At 40.1% G+C, this 19,438-nt stretch overlaps 1 protein-coding gene across 1 annotated transcript in view; it reads right to left on the bottom strand.

Annotated features, from left to right (window-relative positions):
- Window positions 1–19,438, bottom strand: part of CSMD1 (CUB and Sushi multiple domains 1) — a 2,270,760-nt gene that overhangs the window by 9,750 nt on the left and 2,241,572 nt on the right. Inside the window, exons 65-68 of the mRNA XM_090033387.1 lie at window positions 18,945–18,989; window positions 14,223–14,384; window positions 12,670–12,782; window positions 10,311–10,398 (exon numbers count right to left, since the gene is read on the bottom strand). Of these exons, the coding sequence (XP_089889513.1) occupies window positions 10,311–10,398; window positions 12,670–12,782; window positions 14,223–14,384; window positions 18,945–18,989 (408 nt within the window). The remainder of the gene's footprint in view (window positions 1–10,310; window positions 10,399–12,669; window positions 12,783–14,222; window positions 14,385–18,944; window positions 18,990–19,438) is intronic.

The raw sequence follows: 19,438 nt of genomic DNA on the forward strand, positions 1-19,438 counted from the left end.
TGTGGACTACCTTTACTTAAGTCAAACTATATTATAACAATATGAATCAAATTTGTACACAGTAGAAAGTACCATGTACCATGTATGATTCAAATTTCTACACAGTTGAGCCAGGCAGCTAAGTACATTAGCTATCAGTGTTATGGGAGCTTTTACATTTAACTGTCAGTTCACAGCTCTAAGAGGGATTTCTGATTTCAGATTACCAATAAAAATGTTCTAATGATCACATCATTTCCACCTGGTTCACACCTAGTTCAACAGAAACCTAACTGTGCATGTCAAAATGTAATTTTTTTTTTGCTGAATTTTCAAAAAAATATGTTCATATTAAGGACTTCATCTGTGTATTAAAAATTTCAGGCCTTTAGGGCCTTGTTACTTTGGACACTTAGCATGCATTTTATTTAAATTGTAGTAAACAGTACTGTGCTCTCTTACAAGTAAGAATGTATTCTAAGCAGTAGTACAGTAATGCTTACCATGACAGAGTTGGACAGCTGTGTCCCCCTAACACTGACGCCCAGCACTGTGTGCCGCATCTCATAACTCCACTTACAAGGACGTACAACCCCCATAGATTCATAGATTGTAGAGTCGGAAGGGACCACAGTGAATCATCATGTCTGATCCCCTCCCCCTGGCAGGAATGAGGACTGAGGTCAGATGACCCCAGCCATGTGACTATCAAGCCTTCTCTTGAAGACCTCCAAGTTAGGTGATACTACCACCTCTCTTGGAAGCCCGTTCCAGATTCTGGCCACCTTTACTATAAAAAAATCCTTCCTAATGTCTAACCTGAATCTACTCTCCACTAGTTTGCACCCATTATTCCTAGTTACTCTTAGGGGCGCTCTGGTAAATAGTGCATCTCCAATTCCCTGTTGTCTTCCCTTGATAAATTTATAGGCGGTTACAAGGTCTCCCCTCAACCATCTCGAGCGAAGGCTGAAGAGATCCAGATCCCTCAACCTCCCCTTGTAGGGTCTTTCACGAAGGTCATTAATCATGTGAGTAGCCTTCATCTGAACCCTCTCCAGATCCTCTGTGTCCCTCTTGAAGTGCGGTGCACAAAACTGGACGCAGTACTCCATGCCTGGAGCCCATGCCCTCCTCACTGCATACCTAGTGCTGCCAGCATGGGAGCATCTGCTCCTCCCATGCCAAGATGAGCCAGGTCTCTGTCACTGGTGGACAGTGGAAGGAAGCAGAGGGAACAAGGGCTGGGAGGTGCCCCTGCATCTGCACCTGTCACTAGATGTGCAGGACAAACCCGGTCCCTGCTGCTGGAAGTCTTGAACCAGCTCTGGTGTGGTGCTTGGACGCAGTCCAACTGTCACAGATTCACCCACAAACCAAACTGCCTTTGGGGTTCACCATCTGACATGCATGAATATTCTTTTAAATTAGATTTACTTGTGTGACTTTTGGTTTCTATGGGTGCATCTACACAAGATGCTACTGCACAGGTGTTACTGTGCATTAATTTAGCACTTGCATTAACAATTACTAAATAAATCTGCAGTAACTGGAGTAACTGCACAGTAGCACAGACAAACATCTTTTAAGTGATGCTACTGAGCAGTAGCCTAATAATACTGCATAGTAGCATATTAGCACTGTCCATGCTGTAATACACTACTGTGCAGTATTTTTCAGCTACTGAACAGTCAGTATCTCATGTAGATGTGCCCTATTTGTAGCTAATGTGAAGCTGTGTTCAGTTTTGTCATTTTTACATCTCTCTGTATTATAGTAGCTGATATAAAAATGGTTTTGTAATTTTATAATGTAACATTCAGTATGCATCTTGGCTAAATATATGTGGCTAAGAAACAATAGTTGCTGTAGCTGTAAAGAGTTGGGCAGGGTAGTTAGCCCTTTTTACACCCAAAAGGAACCCAACTGCAAGACCAAATAGGGTGATGACAATAGATCTTTGAGACTCACTAGCTATTCCAATTCAGAGAATGCCATGTTTGTTCCTTGTATGCACAGAAACAATGGCTAAGCAAATGGGCCCAAAACTTTTGTTGTGAAAGGGGAGTGATACAGGGGCAGATACACTTTTATCCCATCTGGTGGAGAGAGAAAACTCATCTGCATAATATTAATAATTCCATGTTTACTTCAATCACAGTGTAAAATGAAAAGATCTTCCATCAGTCAGAGACACTAGATGGTAGAAACAACTTCAAAAGCAGCCATAGAAAGTGTTTTTGGATATTACGGCTAAGAACAGATATTTCAGGAGGTTAAATTGGGTTCAAAACAGTCACTTTATTTAAACTTAGCTCATTCTGGTGTTGACCTGACACTTAGAGACCTAGTCTCAGTAACTGGCAATCAATCTAAACCTGTTATTCTACAGAAGTTAAAAGCACACAGACCAGTTTAAAAATTGCAGAACCCAGTTTAAGATAAACCTGGATCTATGCGTATCAGACTTATTTGGTTTAGGTCAAATGGGTGCATGGAACTTCTGTACAGTTTCCCAGTCCTGGGTCTGGGAAAGCTCAGCCACTTGCCCCAGACCTGGAGCTGCTCTTTTCACCCAGTGCCCCCACCATTAATTTATTCCCCCCGCCTCCTCTTTGAGTAGCCTGGAAGGTTTGTCAGAATCAGCATTGCCAAACTAGTGTTACAAACAGGTGAAGACCAGTTTACTTGCCTTTTAATTAGATCTGTCTGTAAGAAAAATCAATCAGCAGAGAACTAGCATTTGTAATTAAAAAACTTATTTTATACCTATATGTCAGTTTATTCCTGGACAAATATGCTACTTATCTATCATATAGGACATTAAAAAGATGTGTAGTCTTTAAATTAGTCTTTAATTTTATGAATGTTACTAATGTAGGAAGCTCAACATTATTTTAACAAAGTCTATTCACTACAACAAACTACTTCAAAATTAACATATGATTAAAAATACCCTGATATGAAGTGTGTATTTCCTCTGACAGTGTTATTATAATGACAAATGAGACACCCCATGGTGCTTCTCAATTCTCTGCAAATGCTACTGATTTTTTCCATGAGCTGAAAATACCTACTTGCAATAAATATATATAAAAAAATATATTTTTAATTATATATATATGCATTATATATATGCAAATTAAAGATAGATTTTTCCCATTTAATTTTCACTATTGAAACATATTTTATTATTAAAAAATTATATTATTTAATGTATTAATTAGCATACTCCAGTGATATGGGTAAGCCATAGATTATTACCTTTTTATTCATTTTTAATAGGCATTAGAAATAAATCCTGGTATGAAGCAGTACACATACCAAAAGAGCCTAAAAAAGCTAGGACTCTGCAGTGTAGAAAGCAGAAGACTAAGGGGTAACATAATAGAGGTCTATGAAATAATGAAGGGTGCGTAACAAGTTGAACAGGGAACTGCTATTCACCATATCCCAGAATACTCGAACTAGGGGGCACCCCTGAAATTAGCAGGTGACAGGTTTAAAACTAACAGAAGAAAGAACTTTTTAAAAAAAATACATACAGCTAACTTGTGGAATTCATGGCCACCAGAGGGGGTGGAGATAGATAGCATATACAAGTTCAAAAAGGGACTGGATAAATTCATGGAGAATAAATGTGTTAATGGCTTTTGAACAGAATGGTTGGAGATGTTTCCTCTGGCATCTCTAAACTAATAATGGCAGATCCCAGGGAGGTTATTTAATAGGGGACAGATCACTCTAGGGATATCTGGTTCAATGCTCTCCCTCTATAGCATCCTTTTTTGACACTGGCACAGACACAATGTTGGGCTACATGGACCATTGGATAATGCCACTGTTATTTCATACTTCAAGATTAGTAATTTTAGAATCACTTTATAGCAGTATGACTATTAGGGGTGAACCTAATAGTCATACTGCTATATGTGATATTCCTATCATTCTCATCATTTATGTCAAATCATAGACACAATCAGAAACCTCTTAGAGCTGTTTTCAGCATCACTCTTTAATGTAGACAAACTAGAGTACTAAGGTGGTACAGGGTAAGAGGCAATATCTTTAGGGCTAGGGACAGACATTCAAAAAGCCTAAGCCTGAATTGATTTAATATTTTCAATTTAGCCTAACCTGGCTTGGATGAATCCATTTGAAACTGCATAGAACTCCCCGAAATGCAGGCACATGCCCACAGTGGCTCAGGCTAGAAGCCGGGGGGGGGAGGGGGGCAGTGCTAAAGCAGCCCCCCTTCCCTTCCACAGTACTGAGGTGAGGGGGGCATGGCTAGGCCCCAGCAGGATGCTCTGATTAGTGAAGGGTTCTCCCCCTTCCTGAGCAGCAGAGCAGGGAATTGATAACATAATGCTTATCACCCCTAACTCGGCATTTATCACCCATTAAGAAAACAACAGAGGGACATTACCAGCTACCTACTGATTCTACCTTTGTCCCATATGCCACAGGGCAGACTATAACAAGTGTGTTCTCTGTTAGTTAACGGTGAGAGGTGTCTGTATAAGGCAGAGGGGATAGCACAACCCCTGCTTAGCTGGGACTGGGGAGGGGAGGGAGAGTGCAGGGGGAAGCCAGGCAGACACCTGCAGTCTCTGCCAAGTTCTTGCCAGGGAGCAGAAGGGAGAGGCTAGGTCTGCTGTGGAGCAGAGAGCCCTACCCAGCCCAGACTGCATGCTAGAATGTTGGGGGAGTCTGGTTTAACTTAAACCAGTAAGGGGTCTGGGATAGACATTGCATAAACTGGTCTGACCTAAATCAGTTAAGTCTGATATTACATTCAACCAGGTTTATCTAAAACCAGTTTTAGCCATTTTGAAACTGGTTTATGTGCACTGAACATCTGTTCTGTTATAGGTTTAAACCAGATTTTAATCACTTAAACCAGTTTATGTGTAATGTCTGTCCCTATCCTAGAAGACTAGCTACAGAGAAGTAACTTTTCTCATGGCATGGAAAAGTGGGCAGTACAATTGTTTTGCAACAAACGTTTTCTTTAGGATAAGAGATGAAATAACAGGATTGAGTAAATGTAGAAACTGAACATCAAGTAGCACTACTGTATCTTAAATATGAAGATACATCACAGAAACCAGCTATGGAAGTGACAGGTTTTTTCAGATGGAATGGGCTAAGTTCTTCTTTGTATTTCACTCTTCTGTTTTGGATACATATTTAAACCTTGATAACCTTTAACAGAAATATCTGCAGCATTGATGAATGCACAGTCACATGGGTGGCAAACTGGCTTCAGGGGCAAACCCAGAGGGTGGTGGTGGATGGGTCGATGCCGACCTGGGAGGATGTGGGCAGCGGAGTCCCTCAGGGCTCGGTCCTTGGGCCGGTGCTGTTCAACATCTTCATTAGCAACCTGGACAAGGGGGTGGAGAGCATCCCTTTCAAGTTCGCTGATGACACCAAGCTGTGGGGTAAAGTGAATACACCGGCAGGCAGGGACCATATCCAGGCAGACCTGGATAGGTTAGAGAAGTGGGAAGATCTGAACAGGATGAGGTTTAACAAGGACAAGTGCAGGGTGCTGCACCTGGAGAGAGGAAACCAGCATTATGGTTATAGGTTAGGGGCTGACCCTTTCAGCAGCACACAAGCAGAGAGGGATCTTGGAGTCAGGATTGACTCCAGGATAAATATGAGTCACCAATGTGATGAAGCAACAGGCAGAGCCAACCGCACCCTGTCATACATCAACAGGGACATTACTAACAGGTCCAGAGAGGTCTTGCTCCCCCTCTATGCAGCACTGATCAGGCCACAGCTGGAGTATTGTGTCCAGTTCTGGGCACCGCACTTCAAGAAGGACATGGAGAACCTGGAGATGGTCCAGAGGAGGCCACTTGTATGGTTGAGGGCCTCTGTGGCCAGCCCTATGAGGAGAGGCTGAGGGACCTGAATCTCTTCAGTCTCCGCAAGAGGAGACTGAGGGGGGATCTTGTGGCTGCCTACAACCTTATCAGGGGCCACCAGCAGGGAAAGTCTGTTTACCAGGGCCCCCCTTGGAGTCATCAGGAACAATGGCCACAAGCTGAGGGAGGATAGGTTTAGGTTAGCTATTAGGAAGAACTACTTCACTGTAAGGGTGGCCAGAGCCTGGAATAGGCTTTCCAGAGAAGTGGTGTTCTCACCTTCCCTGGAAATCTTCAAGAGGAGACTGGATAGGCACCTGGCTGGGGTCTTATGACCCTGCCACCCCCAGTGCTCCTTCCTGCCCATGGCAGGACGTTCAACTAGATGATCTGTCTAGGTCCCTTCCGACTCATTGATTCTATAATTCTATGATTCTATCTTTCCCTTTGGATTTTTGTCAATGGGCTATGAAAGGGATTATCTTCAAGCGGGCTTTCAAAGTGATAGCTTGATGTCCTTTTGACATAAGATTTATACAGACTAGCTTTCTAAGTATGCTGGAACATTTTGTGGAGATGACAGTGTAAAGTATCATATCATGCCTGTGGTGGATCTCACTAGATTTAAATAACGGATTTATACATAGCCATGTTTTTATCTGTATTATGTATTATAACTCTGTAGGGCAGAGCTGTGCTGCTACCCAGTGCATCCACAGGTGGCAGATAGTGGAATGACCTTTAATGAAGGTTCATCAGTTGCAAGTGTAAGGCATTTTGTGGTTTGGAAAATGACACCAACCAGTGGTGATGTGTATGAAGTGCATGGGGGTGCACATGAACCTTCTGAGAGTGCCGGTGCACCCCTTGATGGCTGTGCTCGCCATTTACGTGATGGGGAGGTGGGCAGGTGGGAATGCTGGTGCTGCCCCTGCAAGCGCCAGCCGATCGTGGCACTCCCAGATGTGGCTGAAACGAGTGCAGTGATCAGCTGCAGTGTTTGGCCATCATGGCATCACCCAGGGGACCTCCCTCGGTCCACATGATCGCCCATGGGGGACCCCTTTCCCTGAACCATACAATTTCCTGTGGGGGACCCCCCCATCCAGTTGGCTTGCAGGATCACCAGCGGGGGATCTTCCCGGTCTGCAGGATTGCCAGCTGAGGAACCCCCGCTCCAGTTGGCAGGAGCGGTCGTGGGGGGGCCACATGCCCCCCCAACTAAGGCAATGCCAGTTGCCCATGAATCCCACTCCAAGCAAAAGATGCTAAATCTCCAACAAGCCAAAGCAAAGGTCCAAAGGAGAACCCAGAATATGAAAAATGAATGGTGGAAAGACAAAGCTAAGAAGATTCAACATCTCACTGACATCTACAATATTCACGGTTTCTTCAGGGCCACCAAAGCTGTCTACAGTCTGAGCACTCAGGGATCAACCCCCTTGAGACCTAAGGATGGAGGGGATATGATCAAAGAAAGGAGACATATCAATGTCTGTTGAGAGGAGCATTTTGGAGACCTTCTTCATTGAGATTCTGCTGTTTATGAGTGTCTTCTCAAATCCATCCCACAACACCCAATCAGAGATTATCTCAGAATCCCTCCAACACATGACAAGGAGAAGAAAGCCATCAAGCAGATGAAGAATGATGAGGCATTTGGAGAAGATGGAATCCCTGCTGAAATCTTCAAACAGGGAGAAGAGGAGCTCACATAAGAGCTTCATGCCCTCATCTTAAGGATCTGGAATGATGGGGAAATCCCAGATGAGCTCAGGGACACCATTATTGTGACAATCTTCAAGAAAGGACACAAATCTGACTTGGAAAGCTACACAGGGATTGCCTTGCTGTCTACCTCAGGAAATATCATTGTAAGAATCCTCCTGAACCATCTTCTTCCACTTGCTGAAGAGCTCCTCCCAGAATCTCAGTGTAAGTTTAGGGCATCAAGAGGCACAACTGACATGATCTGCACAACTTGCCAGCTGAGAAATGTTGTGGTGGATCCTTCTGAAGTACAGATACCCACTGAAATTTGTCACCATTCTCTGCCTGCTCCTTGATGGTATGCAAGAGTTGGTCCTCAGAAATGGATCTATCACAGATCCCTTAGAGATTAAAATGGGAGTTAACACAAAACTGCAATGGAAACAAGACAAAACTGTGATGAATGTAATTTTACTTCCCAAAACAGATAAAACCAGATGAGAAGTGGAAAATCCACATAGGTATTTGCCAATTTTTCTGTATGAAAAAAAAAAAAACCCTTCCAAAGAAAGATCAGGCCCAGGCATCATATGTGAACATACTATAAGAGACATACTGAAACCAAGGCAAGGTACAAGTGTTGCTGAAACCAAGGCAAAGTACAGATGTTATACATATTGGGCATTAAGCAGGCAGGAAACACTCTAAAGTCATAATTGAACAGACATTCATGGCTCTTAGAGCACTTTAAAAAATGATGAGTCATGCTCTAAATTAACCCTTGATGGAGATGTACGAACCTAAAGCACTTTTTGTTAGAGAACTTTATCGATCTCCTTGAGGGTTAACTTAGAGCATGGACACTGCCATCCCAGGAGGTTGTTGCTCAAGGCTGCACTGTAGCCTCAGGCAGAGCTCATCTGCCTGCTTAGCTGTTGCTGACACTATTCAGTGACAGCCTCTGATTCCAGCCTGGCTGCCAGCCTTGTGGTGGGGGGAGACACGGAGTTTCTGTCCCTGCAGTCACCCCAGCCCTGGCCCCACAGCACACTACAGCCCCACTGTGGGGAGACATGTTGCAGGGTAAAGGCTCCAGGGTATCTCCCCTTACAGCAGCCTGGGCCAGGCAGTGGTGAGTTGCTGCCTGTGTGGGGAGACTGTGGAAGAAGGGCTGTAGGGTCTCTCCCTCCACCGCAGCCTGGGCCAGGCAGCAGTGCACCACTGCTTGGTGAGGTTGGGGCTGTGGGAGAAAGCTTTTGGGGTCTCTGTGCAGCTGCCCCAAGTGGGAGGGCTGTAGGGAGATGGGTCCAGGGTCTCTCCCCACCCCCAACAGCTGCTGACAGTGGCCAGCTGGGGGGGGAGGGGGGAGGAAGCCGGATTCAGGGACCACTCAGGCAGCCTCCTGAGAGGTGTGTGGGACTGTCCCAGGCAGCTAGTGCAGAAAGGCTCTGAACACCAAACAGTAAACATCTGTTCAGTTCACTTGGGCTCTAACATATCACAATTTAAATAGAGCACTTCTGCCAGGGGCTTGCCGAACTTCTGTACTTAGTCCATGGTTACTCATCTCTACAATAAGCCATAGCCACCTTTCCTGTTCTTCTCCAGTGTACAATCAGCTCATCACAACCTTCTTGCTCACTGATAGAAGGAGCAGAGAGCACAGGCTCTGAAGCTCAGAAGCACTGTGAGATAGCTCCCCCCGCCCCCTTCTCACAGCACAGAGAAGGGCAAGAGATGGAGAATATGAAATAAATATACCCATCGTTTCTAACCAATAAAAATGACACCACAGCTAATGAGGTGATCACACATGCATAAATAGTCAGTATACACATAGAAGTATTAAAATGACAGAGCAAGTGAATATAATGGAATTTGGTACAAAATTAATAAATTAAAGGACTTTGGGTCAGATCCTGAGCTAGTGTAGAATAATATAGTTCTGTGAACATTAATGGAGGCATGACAGTTTATGCCACCTAAAGATTTGGCAATGTCTGCATAACTTGTTCTTTCTGCGCAGCAATGTGTTGATATATGTCTGCACATTAATGATACTTAAACTGCTTTATAATGGTTCCAGGGTCATGAAATAATGACAGGTACAGATGGAATCTGCTGAGACTCCTTTTACGGAGAAGAGTGACTGATTTTGTATCATCTGCTAGCATATTTGAATTTATAGCTGTAATGTACCACATTAGAAAAAAACCTGACATCCAAGTAGAATCCTATCCCAAACTGACATGCACATAAACAAGCTATTGGACAGTAAACATACTATTGGATAGTACTGAAGATCAGTTTTGACTTCAGCTTTAACATTCAAAGTGCCCTTATAAATCTGGATACTCAGAACTATGTAATTTATGCAGTTGAACAAAAAATGGTTCAGCATTGTCTGGCATCCTCACTACCTTGAAAAAGTCATTTACTGCAAAGTAATCATCATATATTACTTCATGAATATTTGTACTGATGTTCTTTATAGGAGTATCCTATAGTCATCTTATTAAGTTGCTGAGATGGTACCATGACATAGCTCAATTAGGTTTTTAATTATATATTTCAACTCAATTATTAAGTGCTTTAGAACATTTGTAAGGTTTAGGATAGCAATTCCATAAAATAAATATGTTTTGTTCAATTAAGATGTTGGCACAGTCATTTGATGCCTTCACATTTATAAAGGCCAAACAGCTAATACATCATAAAATTCCAAAAATACATTCTTACCTTGTCTTTGGAGCATAAATTTTCCAAAGTCTTTTCCATGTATATCACCTTGATAGGTAAACACACCTCTTTCAAGCCCTGATGACACCTAAAGCACATAAAATAGGAGTAAGATGCTTGAAACAAACACACAACCATTTTAGGAATCTGTGGTACATCAGTTCTATTTAGAACATATTCAGAATAATTATTTGTAACCAGTTATAATTTTTTCACTTTTACCCATTTCTTAGGTAGTTTATTAATGTTTTAATAATAAAATGTAGATATTAATTGATTTTTAAATAGCAATTGATAATGCTATTTAATTTTTTTTAACATATGCCTTGCAAATATCTTTTTTTAAATATTGCATTTCAATAAAAATAGCCTACATATTTTCCGGATTCATAATTACTATATCCTATAGAAAACTTTGAGAAGCATTTAGCCATCTTAGACTGAAGTCAGGGAGAAACAGGGAAGGGTAGCACTCTAGGACCCTGCAAGATGTTACTTCCATCAAGCAAAAGGCAATATCACTCAATGAAAATTTGCATGCCATTTGACGTTTATTCAACAGGAAAGCTATCTAGAGGGGGGAAAGGTGTCTTGAGAACTTGTTTTGCCAGTGCTTGCCAAAAAGGGGAACAGAAGCACTGCTGGCAGGGTTGTGATCCATCTCTCCAGCTGTGCTGGGTAAGTGAACTGGAATTCTCCTGGATAAAGGGGCTGCCCTCTAACTCTTGTGGAAATCTGTGGAGACCAGGGTGAAGGGGGTGGAGAGTAGAAAGGGCAACATGGTTCAAAGAAGAAAGAAAGTAGGGAGTCAAGACATCTCCTGCTACTGTGCCTTAGAGCAGTGGAGTTAAGCATTAGTCATAGGGGCGGGGGGGAGGAGAGGCGGGAAAGAAAGCAAGCTACTGGAGGACCTGGCCAAACACTATAACCTTGTGTGTGACATGCTGCATGTTCAACTTAAAGTTAGAAACAAAGCAGCTACAAAAATGTTCTACATTTTTCAAGCAACAGCTTTGTGGCTCATTGACTATTTGTATTGTGTGAAAATTACCTTGTACCTATAGCATGTGTACTTTTATTTTGCAGCTAACCAGTTAATTACGGAATGGATGTAATGTGTGTGAGACCTAAGAGACTAGCTCATTTATACAAGGCATAAGATTTCGTAAGTGAAAGTAAACTTTAACAGTATACAAAGTTTTGTGAAAGAAAAGGGAATTCTGCATGGAATGAAATACACATATTTTTAATGTAAACTATACCTAGCAAGTTTTCAAATATCACCACTAGAGGCATCTACACATGCAATATGGCACCTGAATAAACTGTGGATTTTATTGCTTGAGACTTAATTGCTCCCAGGTATGCCATCTGAACATGCACCTGGGAGCATTTAACTCCGAAGCAATAAAATCCACAGTTTATTCAGGCATAGCACATGGAGCATGGGCAGTGCAGCCATAACTAGCAGCAGGTCCTGGGGGTCAGTCTGCCAACCTAGGTCTCCTTCCCCTGGTTCAATGTGCTGTGGAGGGGATGGCTGGGCACAAGGAAGCTTCAGTGAAGGACTAGCCAGCAGGTAGCCCCCACAATGAAACGCTCTAGTGCCCTAGCTAACTGGGCAGCTGCAGATTTTGTAGTTTTTTACTTTGCAGCAGGATGATACTTGTAAATTAGTTTATTCCAGCCTAATAGAGGTCCATGTGTAGGCAGTGAAATGCATGGCTACTTAGTCAGCCGCAAAGTAAATGTCTAATGTAAATGTGCCCACTCTAGCAACCACTTGAAAATGATAGTACATATTATAACTTATCAGTAAAATGTGTAACAAATTAAATCAGATATAAAGTTTAGGAATTACATTTTTATCTTTACAGGGCTTTTATTAATTTGAGTAAAGATGGATTTGTTTCTTAATAAGGGACTATATATATATAGTCCCCATATATATATATATATATATATATATATATATAGTCCCCTTATTATATTAGAGTTTAAAAACTTATCTCCTTATAACTTCCAAGGTTCCTAGCTTGTATTTTAAAGACAATCACTATCTTCAACTTAAGCTTTGGTATAGTTATCCTGAAAAGTGTTTTCAAACTGAAGAAAATAAAGAAAAAAAGCTCATCCATATCTAGTGAAACAAGCAACAAACTTCAGAAAATATGTATATTTATTTTTCAGTAAGGTGTGGGGGAGGGGATAAAATACATATATATGTATCTTCTTAGAAAAAAAAAATAAGTAGAATATTAAACTATCATACGGTAAAAGATAGGATAGTAGTAGCACACAAGAAAATATGTCCTGCTTGAATCCAAACAAGCATATTTATAGCAAATTGGTTACTTACATAACCATCTAGGGCCCAGTTGTCATTCTCAAATTTGCTTACAAATATCTCCACTGGTCCTTTAATCTGAAAGACTTTCAAAAGCAAATGAGCTTCTTCTTTCTTATAAATGCCTATTGAGAGAAGAAGGTGAAGTATGGCTTTAATTTTTTTTGTCATGGATCTAACATAGCTAACATTTATGGCTGCTTGCAGACTTTTACAGACCTAAAAAAACCCCTGAAACGGTGCTTTGATCTAAACTAAGCATGCTCCCGTGGCAGCATGCTAGTTGGACCCGGCTCGTCCAGTGCCTGTATAGATCAGGCGCTTTAGTGGGACTTTTTTTGGCACTTCTATCTACTTGTTTGACTCTGCTTTAGCTAGAAGTGCCAAAAAGCCCTGCTGAAGCAGCCAGTGTATCCAGATGTTGCAGAGCTGGGTCAAAGTAATGGGCTGCTTCTTCCAGTAAAGTGCAGTTTGGGGTTTTTTTTTTTAATGTCTGAAAGCAGCCTAAAAGAAGTTATTTGATTACTTTCATGAACCAAATAAAGTTCTATACCAACAATAAAATAAACTTTCAGAAAATAGTCTCTGTTTCTCATAATATTTTTGTTCCAAGTTGTTCTTTGTATTTGTTTTTTACCTATATAAAAATTGATAATAAAAAGAAAGTTGTTTTTGTATGTTCTCTTTAAATATAAATAAATTAGAGTACCTGTTTCTCTGTGCAGAGGTTCAGAAATCAGAAATGAAGACTGAACTCCTGCTTTGTTTGAATAACAATGTCAGTTTGAATTTCAGAGATATGTGCTTTAACCTACCATACTGTATTACTATAGTAAATAAATAGTGTCAGAGAAAATGATCTGCTGTTTAGCAAATAACAACTGGAACTCTCTCTGTACGTTTGAGTCATAAAGATACATGAAGCTGATAATGGGCATTTGAAATATAATTGTAGTCAGACTGCTAGATCAAAACATAGATCAGTGTTGCAGAAAGACATGCAGAATGTTGCTTAAAAGGTGTACATAATTTATTAAGTTTTGTAATTAACTGTGCCCACTTCATAAAAGGTGGTTTCAAAATAGGTCTCGCTTACAAATAAATATTAAAAATGAACAGATCATAGTGTGGTTCAACCTAATAAATCTTATCCAATGACATACGGTATGGATCACTCTGCCCACCAGTGAAATACATGTATAACAGACGTGAATTGTTTTCAGGGCACACAGCAATGTCACAATATTTTGTGAAAAAAATAGTAAAAAGAAACCTACCACTTTTATTATTTAGGTAGGGAACATTTTACTGAGCAAACTGAAATATAGGCAGCAGATTGGGTTTAGCACCTCTACTCTTTCAAAAATAAAGATGAATTGTTACTGATAACATGAAGTCAGGGTTTTTATTTTATTTGATATAGTGCATGTATGATTCATCAGTTACAGCACATTACTGGTGTGATTCTAACTTGGGCATTTAGAAAATGCAATAAATCCAAATAATTTCAATTATTTGAAGCAAACAAACCAACAGGCATTTCAATTACCTAATTCTGAACTCACCTGATAGTTTTAGTTGGCTGTTGGATGCTTCAATAAATGTTGCATTCACTTTGCTACTTGTTGTATTGAACCAATCTACCATTAGAGTAGCAGGCTGTCTTTTCCCCAGATATTCATAAAAACCTTTCCACAATGAATTTATAAAAAACACATCTGATGGAACTAAAGTGAAGAGAAAAAACAATAGAAGCAATGACCAAAGCAGTAAATTACCACAAACCTAAAATAAAGTCAAATAATTTTTCCATCTGGGTTTATTTTTTGAGTGTATATTAAAAGGTACTTCCACTATTCTGGTGACTTTTACTATAAAGACATAGAAGACAAAACCAGCATGCATGTGTGTGTGTTTACACACACATACACATACATAAAACAATGTATATTTGGAACTCTCTTAAACAGCTTCATGTAATATACTTGGCTGCCACAGTATAAGTATTCACAATAATCCTACAATAGCAGTCACAATAATCCTTATCTGCCTCATTATACCTCTCCAAGCACTGAGAAAAATTATTTTTGTTCACACAAGTTTTACAAAAGATTAGGGCTTGCTTGGTGAAATAAAGGGGAAGCAAATTCTGTAGCAGAATTTCAAACCTGGTCCTCTGGATATCCTTTCTCTCCCAGAAGCTTGGGAGAAAACATGAGTATTAAGCCAAGCACCAGTCAGTATGAAAAAGGAGGCACATCTCCTTTTAATCTTTGTAACACCCTGCAAGCTTAGAGACATGAAATGAAACACACTTTGTTACTTCATTTTAAAGCTTCCAAAAGGGTGTTACAAAGAATGAAGAATTTATAAAACCTATTTAAAAAGTACTGGACAGTATCCTAGTTTCAGAGTATGAGCAAATGGCAGATCGAGAGATTATATAAACTTCACATTCAACAGGACAATAACAGATGATGTTCGACAACTAAGCTGTTGCCAGTGGAACAAGAGGGTATCTCATTCTCCTCTGACTCTTGAAGTAACTGAGAATTAATTTCTTATTTTATTTGACACTGAATATTTGCTGAAGGAGCTCTGCATGTTGAGGGAAATAAACTGGACATCACAGGTTTCAAACCTGCAATAAGATCCAGAAACCTGGGCATATAATCTTTTGAGAAGCATCAACTGACTTCCTTAAGGCTCTGTAAAAATCACAAACGCATGCCCATGCAGCTCTTGTTGCAATATTGGAAACCAAAGAAAATATTATAATCTAATTTGTCTTTTCTACTGTTTTTTTTAACACTTTATATTATATCATATAATGGAGTAATGTATAAATTTGCTGCAATGTATAAATTTGGAAATCTTAAACTTAACTTTAAGACACACATTAATGAATGTATCCTGGCAGAAATGAATCCTCACATAATTTTTATTAGCTTGGCTATACCTCACTCCATAGCTACCACTGAATCTCCCAGAACCTCTCACTTGGTTCTGAAAGGTGGGATCAGGCAGACTCCAAATGCCCACAGCTGTTCCCGCTGCTTGAAAGTGGGGTACACGCACTTAGAGGGAAATGATTGTGTGTTCTAAGAGGCAAGCCACGTCTAGATAAGCTTTTAGAGATACAGATCTGTCAAACTAAGACTGGAACTTTAGGCTTCTTGTTTTCTGCTGAGACCGTATTTTTCTGCTACAGCTGTTCACTCATTTTTGTATTGGGGAAAATGATCTCAATTATTCTAAATTAACGACAGAAAGCAAACAGGATCAAAAGACTTTGATCTCTTCCTTTTATATTTCTTTTCATTCTTCCTGTTCCAACATAAATTAATATGTGAATCTTTTAATACTTTTTTACCTTTCTCCATAGATTTGTTAAAACTGTGAGTTACAGTGTATAGAAACTATGACACTTTAAAAATGTATTTAAAAGTATCTTTGCTTTTTTCTATTACAAATGTGTGAGTGAATTTATTGCCCATGAAAGTGAAGGACTAATAGTACTAGGATGAACCTGTTACAATGCTGATAGGGACTGTGCAAGATTCCCATCAAAGAGCTGACAACATGCCTCAATTGTCACCTTCAACATCCTTGCAATTCCAGTCTTGAGCACAGGCTGTCAATTACAATATGTCACTCTATGCGAAACGACATAGTGGGTTCAATTTTCAGTTGCATTGAATTTATACTTGTTGCAGCTGAGCACAGCAAGGGGGAAAGGTGGCTATAAGACAGGTTTCTCCTCCCCTGAATTCTGTGCTGGCCAAAGGCCAAGATGGAGCTGCAGCAATCTTACAGGGGCCCCTGAACCATCCAACAAACAAGCGCTTTGGCCAGATTTTCTCCAACCCCAATACATTCTCTGGCTTTTCAACCACTGTGTAAAGATGGTAAGGGAAAGAAGCTTATAGTTGAATTACCTATGTGAGCTTTGTACCATCCCAGAATTCCCCGAAGGAGGATAAATCCAAAGAACTATGGATGAGAATTGAGACCAGTGCTGCTTCTCTTAAACCAGAGATGCTGTCAGTATTAATTCATTAGAGCTTATAAGGCACTAGAAAGATTTAAAGCACTATATAAAGCAGGCCACAGAGCCTTTTTATCCAGCCTGCAGTGTAGCCTATGGGTCTCAGTCTGGACCTGCCTGCCACATGCAACATGCACTGGACTGTCCCCACATGCTGCATGTGGCATGCAGGCCAAGCAAGCACTGTGTATGCCATGTGGGGCACTGCATGCAATGCATTGGGCTAGATCTGGTACGTGCAGTACACACAGCATGCAGAGTTGGGGCAGGATTGGTGCATGTTAAATGTAAAGTGTGGAGCCAGTCTGGTACACATTCTTAATGCAGTGGTGCTCCCTGTACCTGACACATGAGGCTGGATCTGGCATGTCTGCTCTATGGAGTACACTGGGTGAAGGCCAGTATATGCAGCGTATGGGATGGGGCCAGCACACACTGTGTAGCACTCAGTGCTAGTCTGGGGTACATGCTACATGTGGCTGCCATGCCAGACCAGCCCTGTACCACTCCTCCAGCTCATGGCACATGATGAGTTTGACGCCGTTTGTATAAAAAACATAATTATTATTGCATGTATACATTTAAGTGGGATAAGCCAACCCATTTCATGCAAATGACCACCATCATTTGAAGTTGGGTTATTAGTGTGCCAGTCTAATCAAATTAAGTTTTATATTAGTTTAGCATAAGTTTAATATTTGTTACCTCCAACTTAAAATCCACATGGTTGAAAGCAGAACTATATCCAAAGCTAAGTAAATTTTGAGGTAGAGACAACACCCCCAAACATATTTAGGGAGCTAAACATATTTAGAGACCTAAATCAATGTAATTAAGGGTACACAACAATTTTAAAATCTTAAAACTTTTCTCTTGTTCCATTTTAGTGGCTCACTATTCATTGTTACAAAGTATGAAACAATAATCATTAAGGACATGCAAAATCATCATCATTTTATTTCATTTTTAAATGCTATTTTTCTATAATGACTGTAAAAGAAAAGACATTTCATGTAGGGTATGAAAGATATTTACGCACTGTGTGGTGAATGTGGTTAGAGAACTTGAGCTGTATTTTAATTAGGCGATGAAACTCAAGAGACCATGTGGTAGCTGATTAATGCATACCTTTAGTGTGCAGTGAGGTGAAGCCAAGGGCCTCCGTCAAACAAAGGTTGTGAGTTAATTAGCATGAATGCATAGTCTACCGTACACTATTGTGATTACAGTATAAAGTTGATACATGTAGAATGACCTCATTTATGATCTTAGTTGACACTCTAGTTAGAAGTCTCAGCAGTGAGATCAATGTTTGGTAGAAGTTCTTGCAGTCCCCTTTAATTCTGGTCAGTCCTCATATGGACTGCTATAGGAGTCTAATTACTTGTTCCTTCTTTCCAAGTGGTTGGGTAAGGATTATACAGAATATAGCTATTTTATTAAAGAAAAAATTCTGCTTACACAGAAAGACAGCTCTTTAAAAAAATCAGGGCTTATATCACAGGTCCTTAAAGTCTTTGCATCTGTGTCCCATTCAGAGCCCAACTTCTGAATGTCTGTTATGTTCATGGCCCTCCTCATAACTGCTGTAACCTTACTTGGGGCCATAACCCCCAGTCTGGGAACTGCTGCCTTAAAGGAGGCACTGAAAATGCTTGACTGTGAAAAAGACTTACAGGATACATTTTTTCTTTCAAACTTCCTCCGTAATTTCGTATTTTATACTTCTGATGGAAGCATATAATAAAACACAAGTAAAATTCAGTTCAAAATCCATCCATTTTAATGGAATGGACAGCAACAAAAGTTCTAAAAAGTAATTTTCTGTGAATTGAAAGAACATTCATAACCTGAAAGCTAGACAGATTTTTTGATTGAAATTCTACCTCGGTATAAGGCTCTCTGATACAGCACCCTCTCTGATACCAAAGTGACCTCAACCTTGCTTCCTGTCTACATTAAACCCCATTACCCTTTCAGTTTAACAGTATCTTTGTACAACTTCCTTGAGGTGGTGTTATATAAGAAATTACTATGTAAGAATGAAGCTAGTCCGGAAAGAATTTCCAAAAGCAGGATTTATATGCCACTTGTTTTTATGAATATTCAGGATATTTATCTTCCTTTGTGGTCAGTAATGGAATAATTAAGCTAAATATTAGAATTTTGTTACCCATAATATAGTAGGGTACAAGTCAATTTAATTTATTTAGATCTAAAACTGTGCTGGTATACAAACCTGGAGTTTTAGTTATTGTTTCATTAACTTCTCTCACTCCTTTACCTACAAGTAAAAAGACAAATTATCATTTGCATGTACATAATTATTTTTATAGAATGCTACAACATAATGCTTGATTGAAGCAATTATCCCTTTGCCAGTAGGCCTAATTTTATTATAGAGGCATCTAAAGTCTAGAACGCACTGCAGATTCCAACCCATATATTTTCACACATTCATCAGGATAAAAATTTTTCAGTACTACCATTTTTAGTCTGGAAGTTAGTTGTCTACTCAGAAGTTTAATGTGTTTAGGCCTAACATTTATTGGTTTGTATCAGCCTTAGAGCTATAAAAGAGAGCCTTATAGTGAGGAAAAATTATTTATATACGTAGGCATAATAATTACCATTTTTTATAATGTGTAAAAACTGAAGGTGGTTTAGAATTGGAACAAGCTACCTAGAGAAGTTGTAGAATCTCTATCCCTGGACATTTTCAGCAGCAGGTTA

Source organism: Crocodylus siamensis, chromosome 1, assembly GCF_052110815.1.
Source record: "Crocodylus siamensis isolate JL-2025a chromosome 1, ASM5211081v1, whole genome shotgun sequence".
NCBI classification, from domain to species: domain Eukaryota; kingdom Metazoa; phylum Chordata; order Crocodylia; family Crocodylidae; genus Crocodylus; species Crocodylus siamensis.